Below are 15,264 nucleotides of genomic sequence, written 5' to 3'. Positions count from 1 at the left end.
TTAGTCGGAGAAGAGGCTGGCGAAGGACTGTCGGAGGCTGCGGATGGTCTCAGCTTTGGCCTCGTCGTCGGTCAGGCTTCCTCGTAACGTCTCTGTGAAGGTGTTGGTCAGCGACTGGGATTTGCTGCGCAGTAAAGAGAGCAAGAGTTGACAGGAATAAGCGCTTAATACTTGAAAATAAAAATAAAAAAGCTATTTGGCTCATTAACGTTGTTTTTTTTCATATCGGTGGGACCACAGTGTGGACGCACTTCAGCTGTGGCGACTGCTTCTGAGCTCCAGGCCCGGAGGTGGCGGGGATGGGGCCGGGCTGGAAGGCCTGGCTGGGTGAGGTGGTGGCTGATCGGGCTCGCTGAGGGGAACCCTGGGCCGACTGAGATGGAGAGGCGGAAGCAGAGCGGTTTCCCCCTGCAGTCGGTACACACAAATTACACGTGGATACTTTTACTTCGGCATGCCTCCGCTGCCACGAGCACTCTGTTGCCGTAACACACAAACAATAACAACAACAACAACAACAACAACAACAACAACGACAACAACGACAAAAAAGGGTCTCCTACCTCGCCGGGGCTGTGTGGTCTGTGGATGGAGAATGATAAAGCGATATCAGTGCAGTGAATAAGATTCAAAATGTTTATGCATGTACTCGCTAATGGTACACCACCTGAACACGACATAAGGCTCTACACTGTGCTCATTCTGCAGACATTATGCAACACAATACCTTTAAAACAAGTTCTATTTCTTGGATGAAATCTGTGAGATGTTGAGATTCAAGGGGAGCATTAGAAGTAATACATATCAGCAGGAACATCAGCAGAAGTAGTTATAATAGAGGCTTTTTTATATTAGATTTCATTAGATTAGCTGTTCAATTGTATATTTTGAATTATCATTTCTGTTTTATTTCGCAACACAAGTTACTTCAAAGCCAAAAATCATCAATTTGGCCTAAAAGTAGCCACATTTAAATATACTCCACTACTGTACTGGACTAGAATTAGCTTTGTTTCTTTTTATTTTAGAGTGTAAACTATCCCCAGGTTGCTAAAACAATACTGAAAAAAAATAGTGACATATATATATATATATATATATATATACACATATATATATATATACACATATATATATATATATATATACATATACACACATATATATATATATACATATACACACATATATATATATATACTGTGGCAGCCGGAGGGGCAACCTCAGAGGAGAAGTGGTAGAGGGACGATATTGCCTGACATGGAGGCGGAGCCCCCATGTCAGGGAGTGGAAAAGAGCGCCAAACCACCATCAGCCCAACAAGCAACACCTGAGGAGGAGAGACGAGGGAGCGACCACACCCTATCAGAGGAGGAGGAGGGGACTATAAAAGGGCCCCGGACACAGGAAACTAGGAGAGAGTAGGAGTGGAAGGAGACGGAGAAAAAGCAAACCCATTGGAGACAACTGCCTTACCCCTTGATCACCCTGGAACGTCTGACTACCCGCCCGGCTCCCGACCCCTGCCTGTACGACTACCCTGCTCCTGCCCGCGCCCTGGACCGTATGAGGAATACCCGTTGTGCACCGAACCGTGGAAGTGAACACCGACCATCCCTCTGGAAAGCGGACAGTGTATTGTTGAGTGTCTATCCTACCTCTATCCACTCTCTATATTCAGTAAAAACCTCACTTGCACCATTTATCTACCGACTGGTTGTGTTTATTGGTCCGTGTTGTCGTGAAACCCCCTTGCCACCCCGGGGGCTGTCACAATTTGGTGGAGAATGTGGGCACAGTCCGGTTCTGGCAACACTGACCGATAGACCGACCGACCCAGTAAGCATGGCCACCCCGGTGCCATTTCAAGAGCTGCTAGCGGGGCTAATCGCTAGCAACCAGGAAACCCAAAAACGCCACGAACAAGCCATGCAAGTACAAATGCAAATCCTCCAAGCACAGCAGCAACAACAATACCAACAGCAAGTACACATGGAGAAGTATATGGAGGTACAAACCGAACGCGCGGAGGCGATGCAAAGCGAAATCAAGGGCATGTTACAGACACAACAGGAGCAACGTACCGTGGAGAAAGCCAACCCAGCGCGCTTCCTTCTCAAGCAGACGGCAGCTGACGATGTTGAAGTGTTTTTTCAGATATTCCAGACAACGGCACTCCGGGAAAAATGGCCAGAAGAGCACTGGGCTGAGTTGATAGCCCCCTTTTTGATCAACGAAACGCAAGTAACGTATCAGGACTTAGAGCGCGCTGGAAAAGTTGACTTCCGGGTGTTGAAAGCGGAAGCGTTACAGCGATGCGGGGTCACGCTGTTAATAAAGGCACAACGATTTCATGAATGGACATATGACACCTCCCTTTCTCCGCGAGCCCAGATGCATGAGATCAAGAGGATTACGACGGCCTGGCTGCACGCAGAGCCAACCGAGGTGTCGCCCACCGATCGTGTCGTCATGGACAAATTCCTTAGATCCCTCCCGTATGAGGAAAAAAAATTGGCCGGCCAGAGAAACCCCCGCAACCTCGAGGAACTGGTAGAGATCATGGAGGGTTACCACGCAGCACAAGCGTTAGTGCGTGGGGGAAGAAACCCGAAAGTGGAGGGGTCCACCCGCAAAGAAAAGATGAGAACGGAGGAAACTACCTATGTGTCTCCCTCCTTTCCCCCAGGCTTTCCCCGACGTCGGCCGGCGTTTGGACCGGAAGAGAGGAGGTGCTACCACTGCGGCGAGATCGGGCACATCGCCTGGGAATGTCCTCACCGCCAGGACGCACCCATGCCCACGGCCAGTGAGGGGAGTCGCCCATGCGGACTGATTACCGGATGCTGGGCCACTCACGAGGACCACATGCCCCTCACCCCGGTCAAAGTAAACGGCCGCGACGCCTCCGCGATGGTGGACTCCGGGAGCGCTATTACCTTGGTGAGACCTACGTTTGCTCAGTACCCGCTCCTAACCGGCACCCGAGCGGTCACGTGCATCCATGGGGAGACCCGCGAATACCCCACCACCGCCCTCGAGATATACACGACGAGGGGTAGATACGTCGGCACTGCAGGAGTAGTGGAAGGACTCCCCGTAGAGGTGCTGGTCGGCCGAGACCTGCCCGTGTTCCAGGAGCTGTGGCGCAGCCTGGTGGTGAAACCAGGTACGACCCCTCACCGAAAGTACAAGAAGAAAGCCATCTGTGGGCTGGGGGAGGAGATCTCCACCGATCCCCTATCGGAAGGAGTCGCCAGTGCCGTGGCCCGGGCGTTGGTGGAGGCCACCCAACCCAACCCCGAGGACGTATATGCCACAGCCGTCGAGAACGACGGACCCTCCAGCCCCAGTGAGCCCGAAGGAGAGGCGCCGCCCATCCCCGAGGAGGCAGATACCCCCTCCCTCGAAGAAGAGGAGCTGGCCGGGCTGTTTCCCCAGGACCCGGAGGAGCCCATCTTACCCGGGCCCCTCACAGGGAGGTTTGGGACGGCCCAGTTGGAGGACCCCAACCTAGCCCACGCCCTTCGGCAGGTGGCCGCCGTAGACGGACGACCACTGGACGGGGTAAGAGACCTCCCTCCCACACATTTCTCCATTTATAACGGGCTCCTCTACCAGGTAGTAATAAGGGACGGGGCCCCCCTCAGGTTGTTACTGGTACCCCGTCCTTTCATACCCTCTGTCCTCCAGTTAGCCCACTCCCATATCCTAGGTGCCCATCTAGGAGTGGAGAAAACCCTGGAAAGGGTGAGGGCCAGGTTCCACTGGCCCGGAATAAAAAAGGCCGTGGAGGATTACTGCCGGAGCTGCCCCGAATGTCAACAAGTGGCCCCACAACCCCATCACAGAAACCCGCTGGTGCCCCTGCCGATCATCACCGTCCCCTTCAGCAGGATCGGGATGGACCTAGTGGGGCCACTACCCAAGACCAACCGGGGACACAGGTACATCCTGGTGATAGTGGATTACGCCACCCGGTATCCCGAAGCCATTCCCCTACGCTCTATGGCCACCAAGGGCATTGCAAGGGAGCTGGTGATGTTGTTTTCCAGGGTCGGAATACCGGAGGAGATTCTCACCGACCAAGGAACCCCGTTCATGTCTAGGATCATGAAGGATCTGTGTGGCATGCTGAAGGTGACCCAACTGAGGACGTCGGTGTATCACCCCCAAACGGACGGACTAGTAGAACGATTCAACCAGACACTGAAAAAAATGTTGAAAAAAACCATGGACCAGGACGGGAAGAATTGGGACCAACTGCTACCCTTCCTGATGTTCTCCATCAGAGAGGTGCCCCAGGCATCTACCGGATTCTCGCCCTTCGAGCTCCTGTACGGTCGACGACCCCGGGGGCTACTCGACCTGGCCAAAGAAGCCTGGGAACACCAACCCTCCCCCTACCGCACCATGGTGGACCACGTCGAGGAGATGAGGGTGAGGATGGCATCCCTCTGGCCCATCGTCCGAGAACACATGGCCGAGGCACAGGCGGCCCAAGCCCGCGTGTACAACCGGGGAACCCAACCCCGAGTGTTTAACCCAGGGGATCGGGTGTTGGTCCTGGTACCCACGGCGGAATGTAAGTTTCTAGCCCGATGGAGGGGGCCGTATGAAGTGATGGAGAAATTGGGGCCGGTAAACTACCGAGTCCGGCAACCAGGTCGGAGGCACCCGACGAAGGTTTATCATGTGAACCTGCTCAAGAAATGGGTGCGTAGGGATGCCATGCTCTGTTTCTCTCTCTCTACCCTCCCAGGAAAAACGGAGCCAGTCGAGGTACCCGTGGGAGAAGAGTTGACCCCCCGGCAGAAGCAGGACGTCCGGGAAATGGTGGATCGGTTCCGGGACGTGTTCTCCCCGGACCCCGGATACACCACACTGGTGCAACACCGGATAATCACCGAGCCCGGGAAGAAGGTGAAGCTAAGGCCGTACCGCATCCCCGAAGCCCGCCGGGGGGCGATAGAGAGGGAGGTACAGAGTATGCTGGAGGCCGACATCATCGAACCCTCGACGAGCGAGTGGTGCAGCCCTATAGTGTTGGTTCCGAAACCCGATGGCTCAGTCAGGTTCTGCAATGACTTTAGGCAGCTCAACGCCATCTCAAAATTCGATGCCTACCCGATGCCCCGGGTGGACGAGATGATAGAGCGCATCGGGAGGGCCAGATACATAACCACCCTCGACTTGACTAAAGGCTACTGGCAAGTGGCAGTAGCCCCCGAAGACAGGGAAAAAACGGCCTTCACTACTCCCATGGGACTGTACCACTATAAGAGGCTGCCGTTCGGTCTCCACGGAGCCCCCCCCACGTACCAGAGACTGATGGACCAGGTACTACGTCCCCATCGAGAATACGCGGCAGCCTATCTGGACGACATCGTCGTGCACGGGGAGGAATGGGGGGCTCACCTCCAAAGACTGGAAGCCGTCCTGAAAGCTCTGCGAGGGGCGGGGCTGACAGCCAACCCCAAGAAATGTCGCCTCGGCCTCCGGGAAGCTGACTACCTGGGGTACACCATCGGCCGCGGCTGCGTCAAGCCCCAGGTAGGGAAAGTCGAGGCGATCCGGGAATGGCCCCGCCCCCGCACAAAGAAACAGGTACGAGCATTCATTGGGCTAGCTAGCTACTATCGACGGTTTGTTCCCCAGTTCTCTGCTCTTGCAGCACCCCTGACGGACCTAACAAAAAACCGGCTGCCAGATCGGATCGTATGGACGGCAGAGACCGAGGACGCCTTCGAGAAGCTGAAGGAAGTACTCTGTTCTGAACCAGTGCTGGTGACCCCGGACTTTACGCAACCGTTGGTGGTACAGACGGATGCCTCCGAGACCGGGGTGGGTGCCGTCCTGTCCCAGCTGAGGGATGGAGAGGAGCACCCGATCACATACGTAAGCAGAAAATTATTACCGAGAGAAACGAGATACGCCACGGTCGAGAAGGAATGTTTGGCCATCAAATGGGCTCTGGGGGAGTTGAGATATTATCTGCTGGGACGACACTTTACCCTGGTCACGGACCACGCCCCCCTGGTATGGATGTCCCGTTCAAAAGACAATAACGCCCGGGTCACCCGCTGGTTTTTATCCCTTCAACCGTATGCTTTCTCTGTTGTCCACAGATCCGGGGCCGCTCATGGAAACGCGGACGCCCTGTCAAGACGGGACGCCCTAGGTTCCTGGAGCAGTCCTCCCCCCAGGTCGGATTTAAGGGGGGGGGTATGTGGCAGCCGGAGGGGCAACCTCAGAGGAGAAGTGGTAGAGGGACGATATTGCCTGACATGGAGGCGGAGCCCCCATGTCAGGGAGTGGAAAAGAGCGCCAAACCACCATCAGCCCAACAAGCAACACCTGAGGAGGAGAGACGAGGGAGCGACCACACCCTATCAGAGGAGGAGGAGGGGACTATAAAAGGGCCCCGGACACAGGAAACTAGGAGAGAGTAGGAGTGGAAGGAGACGGAGAAAAAGCAAACCCATTGGAGACAACTGCCTTACCCCTTGATCACCCTGGAACGTCTGACTACCCGCCCGGCTCCCGACCCCTGCCTGTACGACTACCCTGCTCCTGCCCGCGCCCTGGACCGTATGAGGAATACCCGTTGTGCACCGAACCGTGGAAGTGAACACCGACCATCCCTCTGGAAAGCGGACAGTGTATTGTTGAGTGTCTATCCTACCTCTATCCACTCTCTATATTCAGTAAAAACCTCACTTGCACCATTTATCTACCGACTGGTTGTGTTTATTGGTCCGTGTTGTCGTGAAACCCCCTTGCCACCCCGGGGGCTGTCACAATACATATACACACATATATATATACATACATATACACACATATATATATATATATACATATACACACATATATATATATATACATATATATACATATACACACATATATATATATATACATATATATACATATATATATATATATATATATATATATATATATATATATATATATATACATATATATATATATATATACATATATATATATATATATACATATATATATATATATATATATATATATATACATATATATATATATATATACATATATATATATATATATACATATATATATATATATATATATATACATATATATATATATATATACATATATATATATATATATATATATATATATACATATATATATATATATACATATATATATATATATATATATATATATATATATATACATATATATATATATAAAGCATGCAGTGGTAATACCAGCAGTAACAGACCGTAGGAGGATTCTACTTTTTCTTTTAGCTGAAGGTTGGTTAGTCTGACTAACCTATGTACATAAAAGGTCATGTGTCTGATGTACCTTGACAGAGGAAGGCTGAGGTGTGGACACTCCCAGCAGCACCTGGGCCATCTTACTGATGACCAGCTCTGTGATCAGCTGCTTATCCTCCTCGATGTGCTCACCGATCAGGGGCATGGAGCTGTCCATCACCTGCAGGGACAGAAAAACAGCCAATCAGGGTCCTGGATGGCTTCACCAAAGAACTGACGTGTTGTAATTACTCCACTAGATGGCAGCATTAGACCTCTTATCGTGACGATTCGATGCCTTCGGACCCCAAATGATGTCAGCGATAATGGACTCTGTGGTGCTTTGCCAGCAATGATGAGTCATTTCACAGAGATCACATACACAGCAGTGTTCCCCGTAGTGGTTCGCCATTATTGAGCTCAGACAATATAAGCTGTGCAACACTGCTGGCCTTTAATTGAATTTACTGCCGGATGCACTGAGCCTGACACTGACTTTTCTGTTTGTTCCCATGCTCCATCCCACTCCTCAGACAGCCCCTTGTCCTGGATCGGTCCTGCTTAATCCTTTCAATAGAAAAGCAGTTCAGCAGTTTCTTTTTTAAATTCAGAGTCTGAGACCCGGCAGATGGACACAGAATTGACAAAATAGAACAGAGTTTCTGCCTGAAGCTTAGTGTGTAGGTGCATAGATGATGTATGGTGTCATTTTGAGGGCAAAAATGTCGAGAGCGACCGACCCATTCTCCATTTAAGCAGGAGACAAACTGAGCAGGTGTATTTGAACACGCAAATGTCATCTTTCAAACCGTCAGCTATTTCTCTGTGCCGCCCTCTGATTGGCCTAAAGGGAGGCCGACGGTTCACAGTGAGCAGCAGATACAAAAAGTGACTCCATTCGTAAATATTATGTTGCCCGGGGTATGGCTTGGACGGGCACAGACCACATCCACTGCCGTACACCAATAATTACCTCAAAGAGAAAAAAAAAAGTCCCACCAGTTGAGCTCACATGCACAAACACGTGCGCTGCAGAGCCACAGAGCACATGGGAGACCAAAACAAACGGGAGCAGAGCAGTGTGGGCTGCTGGCGCTGCCGGCCTGGATGCGGACGCCCAGTGTACAGTAACTAAGGGGGCGTGGCTAAGCCAAGGGTCAATCACACAAATGATGAAATTCTACAGTGTATTGTTCAACCATCTGTATGAAAACCCCCACTCTCTTTGCTACAGTATGTGGAAGTGCAAGTCTTTTATATACTCTGCAGAGTATATAAAAGTTCCATCCAATAAAACACGACACAGATTTTGGTGAGACCCGGCCACACCGTCCCTGACCAAGTCTCATTCAGGTCCCTTTGGTTAAGCTCTTCCTGTTTCATGTGGAAAGACGACAAACCACGAAATATAATTAAAATTTTTACTGAGACCGGATTTTATCACGCATGCTTGACTTTAATGAATCCTGATTAAAATCCATGTGTTTTTTCCTTTGTTTTTCAGAGTAGCTTGGGATCTCACCATGTGGGTTAATACTGTTCCACACAAAACCACTACCGATACCAGAGGACCCTTCCTTTTCTGTGTGTAGCCAGCCTCTCGGCGAGGACTTCGGTGGGGCGTGGCTCGGCGTTTTGGCCAGCTGAGTCATTACCACAGGGGACCGAGCCGAGGCCTGGCAAGCCACCGGCAGGCCCCACTTCAAACGGCGTGTGGTGGCGAGCAGAGCCGGGATCCACCCTGTTGATTTACGACGATACGGAGTCATCGAGCAGAAGACGGGGGCTGCCGCTGGCCTTTTCAGCGCTGGAACACAGAGGTGTTGTTCTGCTCTTTTTTTCCTTTTTTTTTTATTGAGCTGCAGAATGCTGTCTGGACAATGTACCCGGCTGCATGGGAGGGTTCACAGAGCACAACATGTGAAATGTGAATATGATGGCGCAGTCACGGGTACAGGGATGGGCACAGGGTGGTGTTTCCCTGGGAAAAACAATTCCAGCTTTCAGATAGCAACGTTTGTATTTTTATGATTCACTCAAAGAGGTAAAGATAATAAAATAAAAAGCTGGATAGTTTACCTGAGTATGCTGTGTATTCTAAAGTCTATTTGTGGTCTCTCCTCTCCGTCTCCGTTGTTCAAAGAGCTCCAGTGTGTCGCTGAGTCATCGTCGTGTTGTGCTGTGTCATTTCGTCAAGTCAAATCGTGTCGTGGTTTTGAGTCAAATCGTGTCACATGCGTGTTGTCTCAATTCCATCAATTTGTCATGTGAAGTCATGGCTTTAAAAGGCCTCGTGCTCTAATTGTCACTCTCTGCCAAAATATGCACGTCATGGCTGTGCTCTAATATAACGGGACATCCTGCCATCTGTGTCATATGGCAGATCTTGTGATGATATATTGTACCAGTGGTAAAAAAAAAAAAAGTAATGAGATCCTTTACTTCAATAAAAGTAGCAAAACCGCAGTACAACTACCCTATTACAAGTTAAAGTCCTGTATTCATGATTTTGGAAGGAATTGTGAGCAACAAAATGTCCTTCAGTAAAAATAAGGTTACGAAAAATGGCCCCTAGCAAAGTGTTGTATCATCATGTATTACTGGACTATTATCAGTAATGAATTAAAGAATATTTAAATGATAATAAAGCATCATATTTTAGGGGTTTGTCTTGTGTTTTGTATGTAAGATCCAGAATCTTCTTTAAAGTAACTCGCAACTGTATCCGTCAAGTAAATGTAGTAAAAAGCTGAATAATGTCACAACAACATGTAAAGCTTTTCATAACGCTACAGGCCTTTGCACACTAAGTCTGAGTTTTTTACACAAAATTGTCGCACGTTTAAAATTCAATACGACCACTCATTGTGTCAATCATGTTTACACACCCACTCTGAGAACTTCATCCGTCATTTAAGTTTTTGGAACAAGTTAGAAGAAATGTTCTCCAACATGGCACCTGATGAACATTCACTTTGTCTCCCAGGACAAAACTTTGTACAAATAAACTAAGAAATACAGAGATGCGGAACTTAAACGACGAAATTAGATCAGATAGCAAAAACAGATCAGAATCGGGGATGGTAGGTACGGATAGGATGTAGGACAGATAAGCCCATCGTGATTGCGCTGTAGTTAGCTAAACGACAGCTTCCTTGCTAATGTCCTTTATTCATTAGCCCCCTTTGAGACTAGCGCTATCCATTGTATTGCCAATTTTCACAGCGAATATGATAACAAAAGGCCTTGGACTCTGTGGTGTGCAATGATTTTTCGTTGAATGACGGATTAAAAAAACGCATAACGTAAAGACTGTGTGGCAACACTAGCAGCCACACACACACACACACACACACACACACACACACACACTAGAAGCTCTGGAAAGCTAGCATTGTCTGAAGTTAGCATGATAACATGCTCACACTGACAATGCTAGCATGTTGACGTTTAGCACATGTAATGTTTCCAATGGTCAGTTTAGTTTGTTAGCATGCTAACTTTTGCTAATCCGCACTGAACACAAAATACAGCTGAGGCTGATGGGAAGTTTTGCAGGTAGGCTGACAAGTGTTGGAAGTTTTGGACAAATGAAAATGTTGATTGAAAGCGTCACTCTTGTGATGTCTGAAATCACATCACCGAGTTGTTGTTGCATCACGTCATGTCCGTTCTCTACTGTCACATTGTCGTGTTGTATGTTACCGTCATGTCGTGTTGACATGAAGCTGCTGTGTCACGTTGTTGTGGGGACACCGTGTCTTGTCACACAGCCTCCTCCATTGTCTCTGCACGTTTTCAGTGAACGGACACACAGCTGGAGTTTGCTCCGAGTTAATACCGGCTGCGGTAAACTGTTCATGAAGTGCCCCTGAGCAGCTCATTACTTTTCATTAGGGAGAGGTGTCATGGCTAATGTCTTTGTCTGGGACAAAAAACAGATTCCCACTGTGATGGACCGGCAGCTCTTCCTTGTCGCGGTTAATTAAATTCCATTACGCTGAAGGGTTAGAGAGAGACAGCGAGATAGAGCGGACGAGGAGGAAGTGGTGCTCGTCGGAGAAAACACTGTTACATTGTTACTCGACTGTGTCACCAGTCCGGCTATAAGAGTACGCATCTCTGAGGAGCTGGGAGATATTTCCTGAGATTGAGTCTAAAAAAAGAGGCTTATTTTCTCACTGCTGACCTCACCCAGCGTGTAGATAGAGAGAAGTGTGATGTCATGGTCGCGAGCTGAATACTGGCACATCAGACGTCCCCGATCGGCCTGTTTCCTCAGATTTGAAGACATAGGACGCCACGATGGAAAAACAGAACTGACGACATAACTATTTCTCTTCTCTCCTGGGTATAATCCTAAAAGGACCCCCCCCCCCCCCCATGTATCATCCTATTCAGTCGTTCCCGTGTGAGGACTTTTGAAGGCAATGCTACGATTGATTAGCAGTTGTTTTAACTCACAGCATAGGAGGCCCCGGTGTGATCTGTGTCCCAGGCAGCGTTCCTGCCACGCTCGTCCAATTGGGGAATGACACAACTATTTAGAATGAAGGAAAACCTCCATCAAAGTGTCTGCGTCATGTCAAGCAGCAGCCACTTTGTTTGTGTACAAACCGGAAACTGCACGAGGAGACGCCAAACTTTGCCAGCGTAAACCCAAAATAAACAGGCTGCGTTAGTAGACGCGGTGAGTCAACCGCCGACTCCCGATGTTTTCGTTCTCCTGCCTGTGTTTGGTCTACAGACGAATCATTCTTTCAAGGCTCCGATGATCATGTGCCATCGAGTCTGGCTACACCCTATCCCTGTTGACTTTCACCAGAGAAATATTGTCAGCAGGGAAGGAGACTGAATCCGGGGTAACGTTCACAGTGAAGAGGCGTTTTACCAAGCAATGCTAATAAGAACCGGTCCACACATGAAACGGTGCAAATAAATTCTAATCACACACGGCAAGATTGACTTTAGTGTTCCGTAAATATTCGGTATTTCTGATAGTGAGTCTCTTTCTCTTAAACTCTGTCGATATTTTTTCATTATTGTGAAAACAAACCGACCTCGATGATATAGTCGTTGCCGTCTTTTCCGTGGACGGCCTTCACCGCACAGATGTCGAGGCCGCCAAACATCTCCGCGCAGGAGTCCACCCACAGCCGATATCTGGAACACAGTGACACCAGTAACTGATAAACCTGTGATTGAAGACCCAATAATGTCTGGAGATGTCATGGAGGGCGGGTTGGACTTCACAGGGCTCATAGTTACAAATAGCCTTCAACTAGAATCCTCTAAAACTAGAATTATGGCCTCGCGGTTGTACAGTATGCCTCTGCCAAGGAATCAAGTTACAGTTACAGTCACAGGGACCTTGACCTTTGACCTTTGACCACCAAAATCTGTTCAGTTGATCCTTGAGTTCAGGTGCCCCCAATTTGAATGCCCCAGATTTACGTTCAGGACGTAAGCACAGATAGATGAATGGATGAAGAACCCCAAAACATAATGATAATAATAATATGACAATGATGACATAACAATAAAAAGTATCTGTACATAAAAGCTGCGTAGGTATGTGGAAGTGATAGATGTGAGATTTTGCATAAACAGAGATGTCTTTGAGGGTATAAGAGACACAACAGGTAGTCATTTAGTGTCTCTGAGTCAGCTCACCTGTCAGTCATTGCGATCTGTTCCAACATGGCAGAGCCTGTGTTTGCCTTCCAGTTCCCAGAGATGGACGTTCTCCTGCAAATCAAAGAAAAACGCAGATGAATGAATCAGCCTTCCTCGTGCCGTGACGACCGAAGACCCGAACTTTGTCAAAAGTCTACCGTACGACCAGATCAAATTTGACGTAGACATAGTCAGGGTTATCCTGAACCAGACTAACCTACGTCAAAGCACCCGTACCGTAACACCAAGAATAGACATCAAGCATCAAGATCCTACACCATGTTGTTGTCTCTCAATTAAACGCAAAATACCTGTAAGTGATCTAATGTCAAGATCATGTTACTGAAAAAGATGATGTTTGTATCGTCGAAAACTCATGACTCGTGTGTCTTAAAATAACATTAAATGAGCGCTACAATGATTTGAAATTTTAAAGGAAATTGGATTCAGCTACAGAATGTTTTCAAGAACAAAAACAATATTTAAATAATTGTAAATAAATCAAGAAAATGCATTCAATTAATGCAACACATTATGTACTTTAATGGGAACACACATTACAGATAATGTCTTTAACATTTCAGTGTGATTCTGGCTAAAGGGCACAAAGTTCATACGAACAAATTCGTTGAAGAGGCTTGAACGAGTGATTTAGGAGCTTTAGGAGTGTATTTGGGGCTCCAGACCTGTTGTAGGAGTCATATGCAATTATTCTGCTGCTCTCCAAACCTACGTTTTTCATTTATGGATTGTACATTTCATTACTTTGAAGTTATTTTCAATTTGTTTGAAATGAATTATGTTGACATTATCCTGTTCGACTCGGCTAGTTGAACTATAGGCTGATGTAATTATAAATGTATTCATATCGCCAAATGATATCACCATCAATTTAAATTGGCTGTTGATTGTATGCCACTACTATATCAATATGAACAGTTCATATTTTTTAACCCTCTCCCGCTGCAGTCATCGATCTCCTTGCTGTGGCAAGAAGTTTGTCAACTGGAACCGTTTCTTTTTCATGTCAGTAGACACGACATTAACACTCGTTATTTGTCCCCACTCCTTGGCTTTAGAAGGTCTCTTAATTTTGCCGCTGATGCAGATAAAAATTTGACTTTTCTTTACGGATCTCCAAAAGCGGGACTCAAGAAGCAAGACACATACGCCTTATAAGGTATTATTGGGGTGTTAGCGATGCTAATTTACAATTCTAACAAACACACGCTCATTTTATGCATAGGTGGCAGTCGTCATGTTAACGTAGGTCATTCAGTGCTGAATCCGACGTGGCACACTTGTACGTTCTTGCATGAGGTCTATTGTCATCAAAAGTCTGGAAGGGATTTGTTATTAGACAAAAACAAGCGTAAGAGTTCTTGTTTCCTTCCTGTGTCACTTCCTGTTATCTATTTATTATGTACTGTCTACTGACGTTTCAGAGGATTTTCCACTTTGACAAGAAGAAGATGGAATTTGTGATGTGACAGTGGCCAAAACTAGAGATATTAGATTTATAAGCAGCTTCACTGTCTTCAGTGTTGATGGAGAAAATAAAGAAAAACGCTCTTTGACCTCCTCGGCCCCTACTGTCACACATGCGGTGCTGGTGGTGTGAAATTTCTTACATGTACGCCTTGTAGTTGTTGCCGATCTTCTGGATGCGGATATCGTACTTGGACAGGACGTAGGGCTCGGTGGTGGCGTAGGTTCCGGCCAGAGCCACCACGCTGGTGATGTCCTGGAAGTCCTGTTGGTTTTCCACTTTGATCTGTGGGAGAGACACCACTCGTTAGTGAGCGGCTAATTAAAAAGCTGGCGGTGGCCGCTTGGAATCCCACAGGAATGTCACACTTGTACACTGGCGGGATAATGAAGGGTTCCTGGATGGAAACTTTGAGCTACGTCATCTCACTCCCATCAAGTGATTAGACTGAGGGGGAGCGACGTGATGGGAACCCAGCAACACAAAACATGGCTCTTACATAAAACTCAAAAGGTATTCGTCACTGTAACTCTTGTATAATTGGGTAAAGATGAGGTGTGACATTGAAATAAACTAGTTGCCTCTCAGTGGTTGTCTCCAAGATAGAGTGAAGATAAAAATACACGAGGATCTTGGACACAGAAGCTCTCATTGGCCTTAATCCGAAGTCTTCTTCTTTGGATTATCTGTGGATGAAGTGGTCGTAGGTGGTGTTCTTTTCTTTGTTTTATTCAACCACGCTAATACACGGATTTATGAGGTGCATTCCATCAGGTCATGGGAAAT

The 15,264-nt window shown here is 47.7% G+C and overlaps 1 protein-coding gene across 1 annotated transcript in view; it reads right to left on the bottom strand.

The window, feature by feature from the left end:
• The window catches only part of syn3 (synapsin III), a gene marked incomplete at its 3' end in the record, with an annotated part of 90,921 nt that continues 75,657 nt past the window's right edge, over positions 1 to 15,264 (bottom strand). The window contains exons 8-14 of the mRNA XM_079294290.1: positions 14,621 to 14,763; positions 12,987 to 13,061; positions 12,374 to 12,476; positions 7,363 to 7,494; positions 564 to 582; positions 252 to 408; positions 1 to 124 (exon numbers count right to left, since the gene is read on the bottom strand). Of these exons, the coding sequence (XP_079150416.1) occupies positions 1 to 124; positions 252 to 408; positions 564 to 582; positions 7,363 to 7,494; positions 12,374 to 12,476; positions 12,987 to 13,061; positions 14,621 to 14,763 (753 nt within the window). The remainder of the gene's footprint in view (positions 125 to 251; positions 409 to 563; positions 583 to 7,362; positions 7,495 to 12,373; positions 12,477 to 12,986; positions 13,062 to 14,620; positions 14,764 to 15,264) is intronic.

Source organism: Melanostigma gelatinosum (genome assembly GCF_949748355.1).
Source record: "Melanostigma gelatinosum genome assembly, chromosome: 22".
Lineage (NCBI taxonomy): Eukaryota > Metazoa > Chordata > Actinopteri > Perciformes > Zoarcidae > Melanostigma > Melanostigma gelatinosum.
The sequence above is the reverse complement of the archived record's forward strand: the minus strand, read 5'-3'. Positions and strand labels throughout refer to the sequence as shown.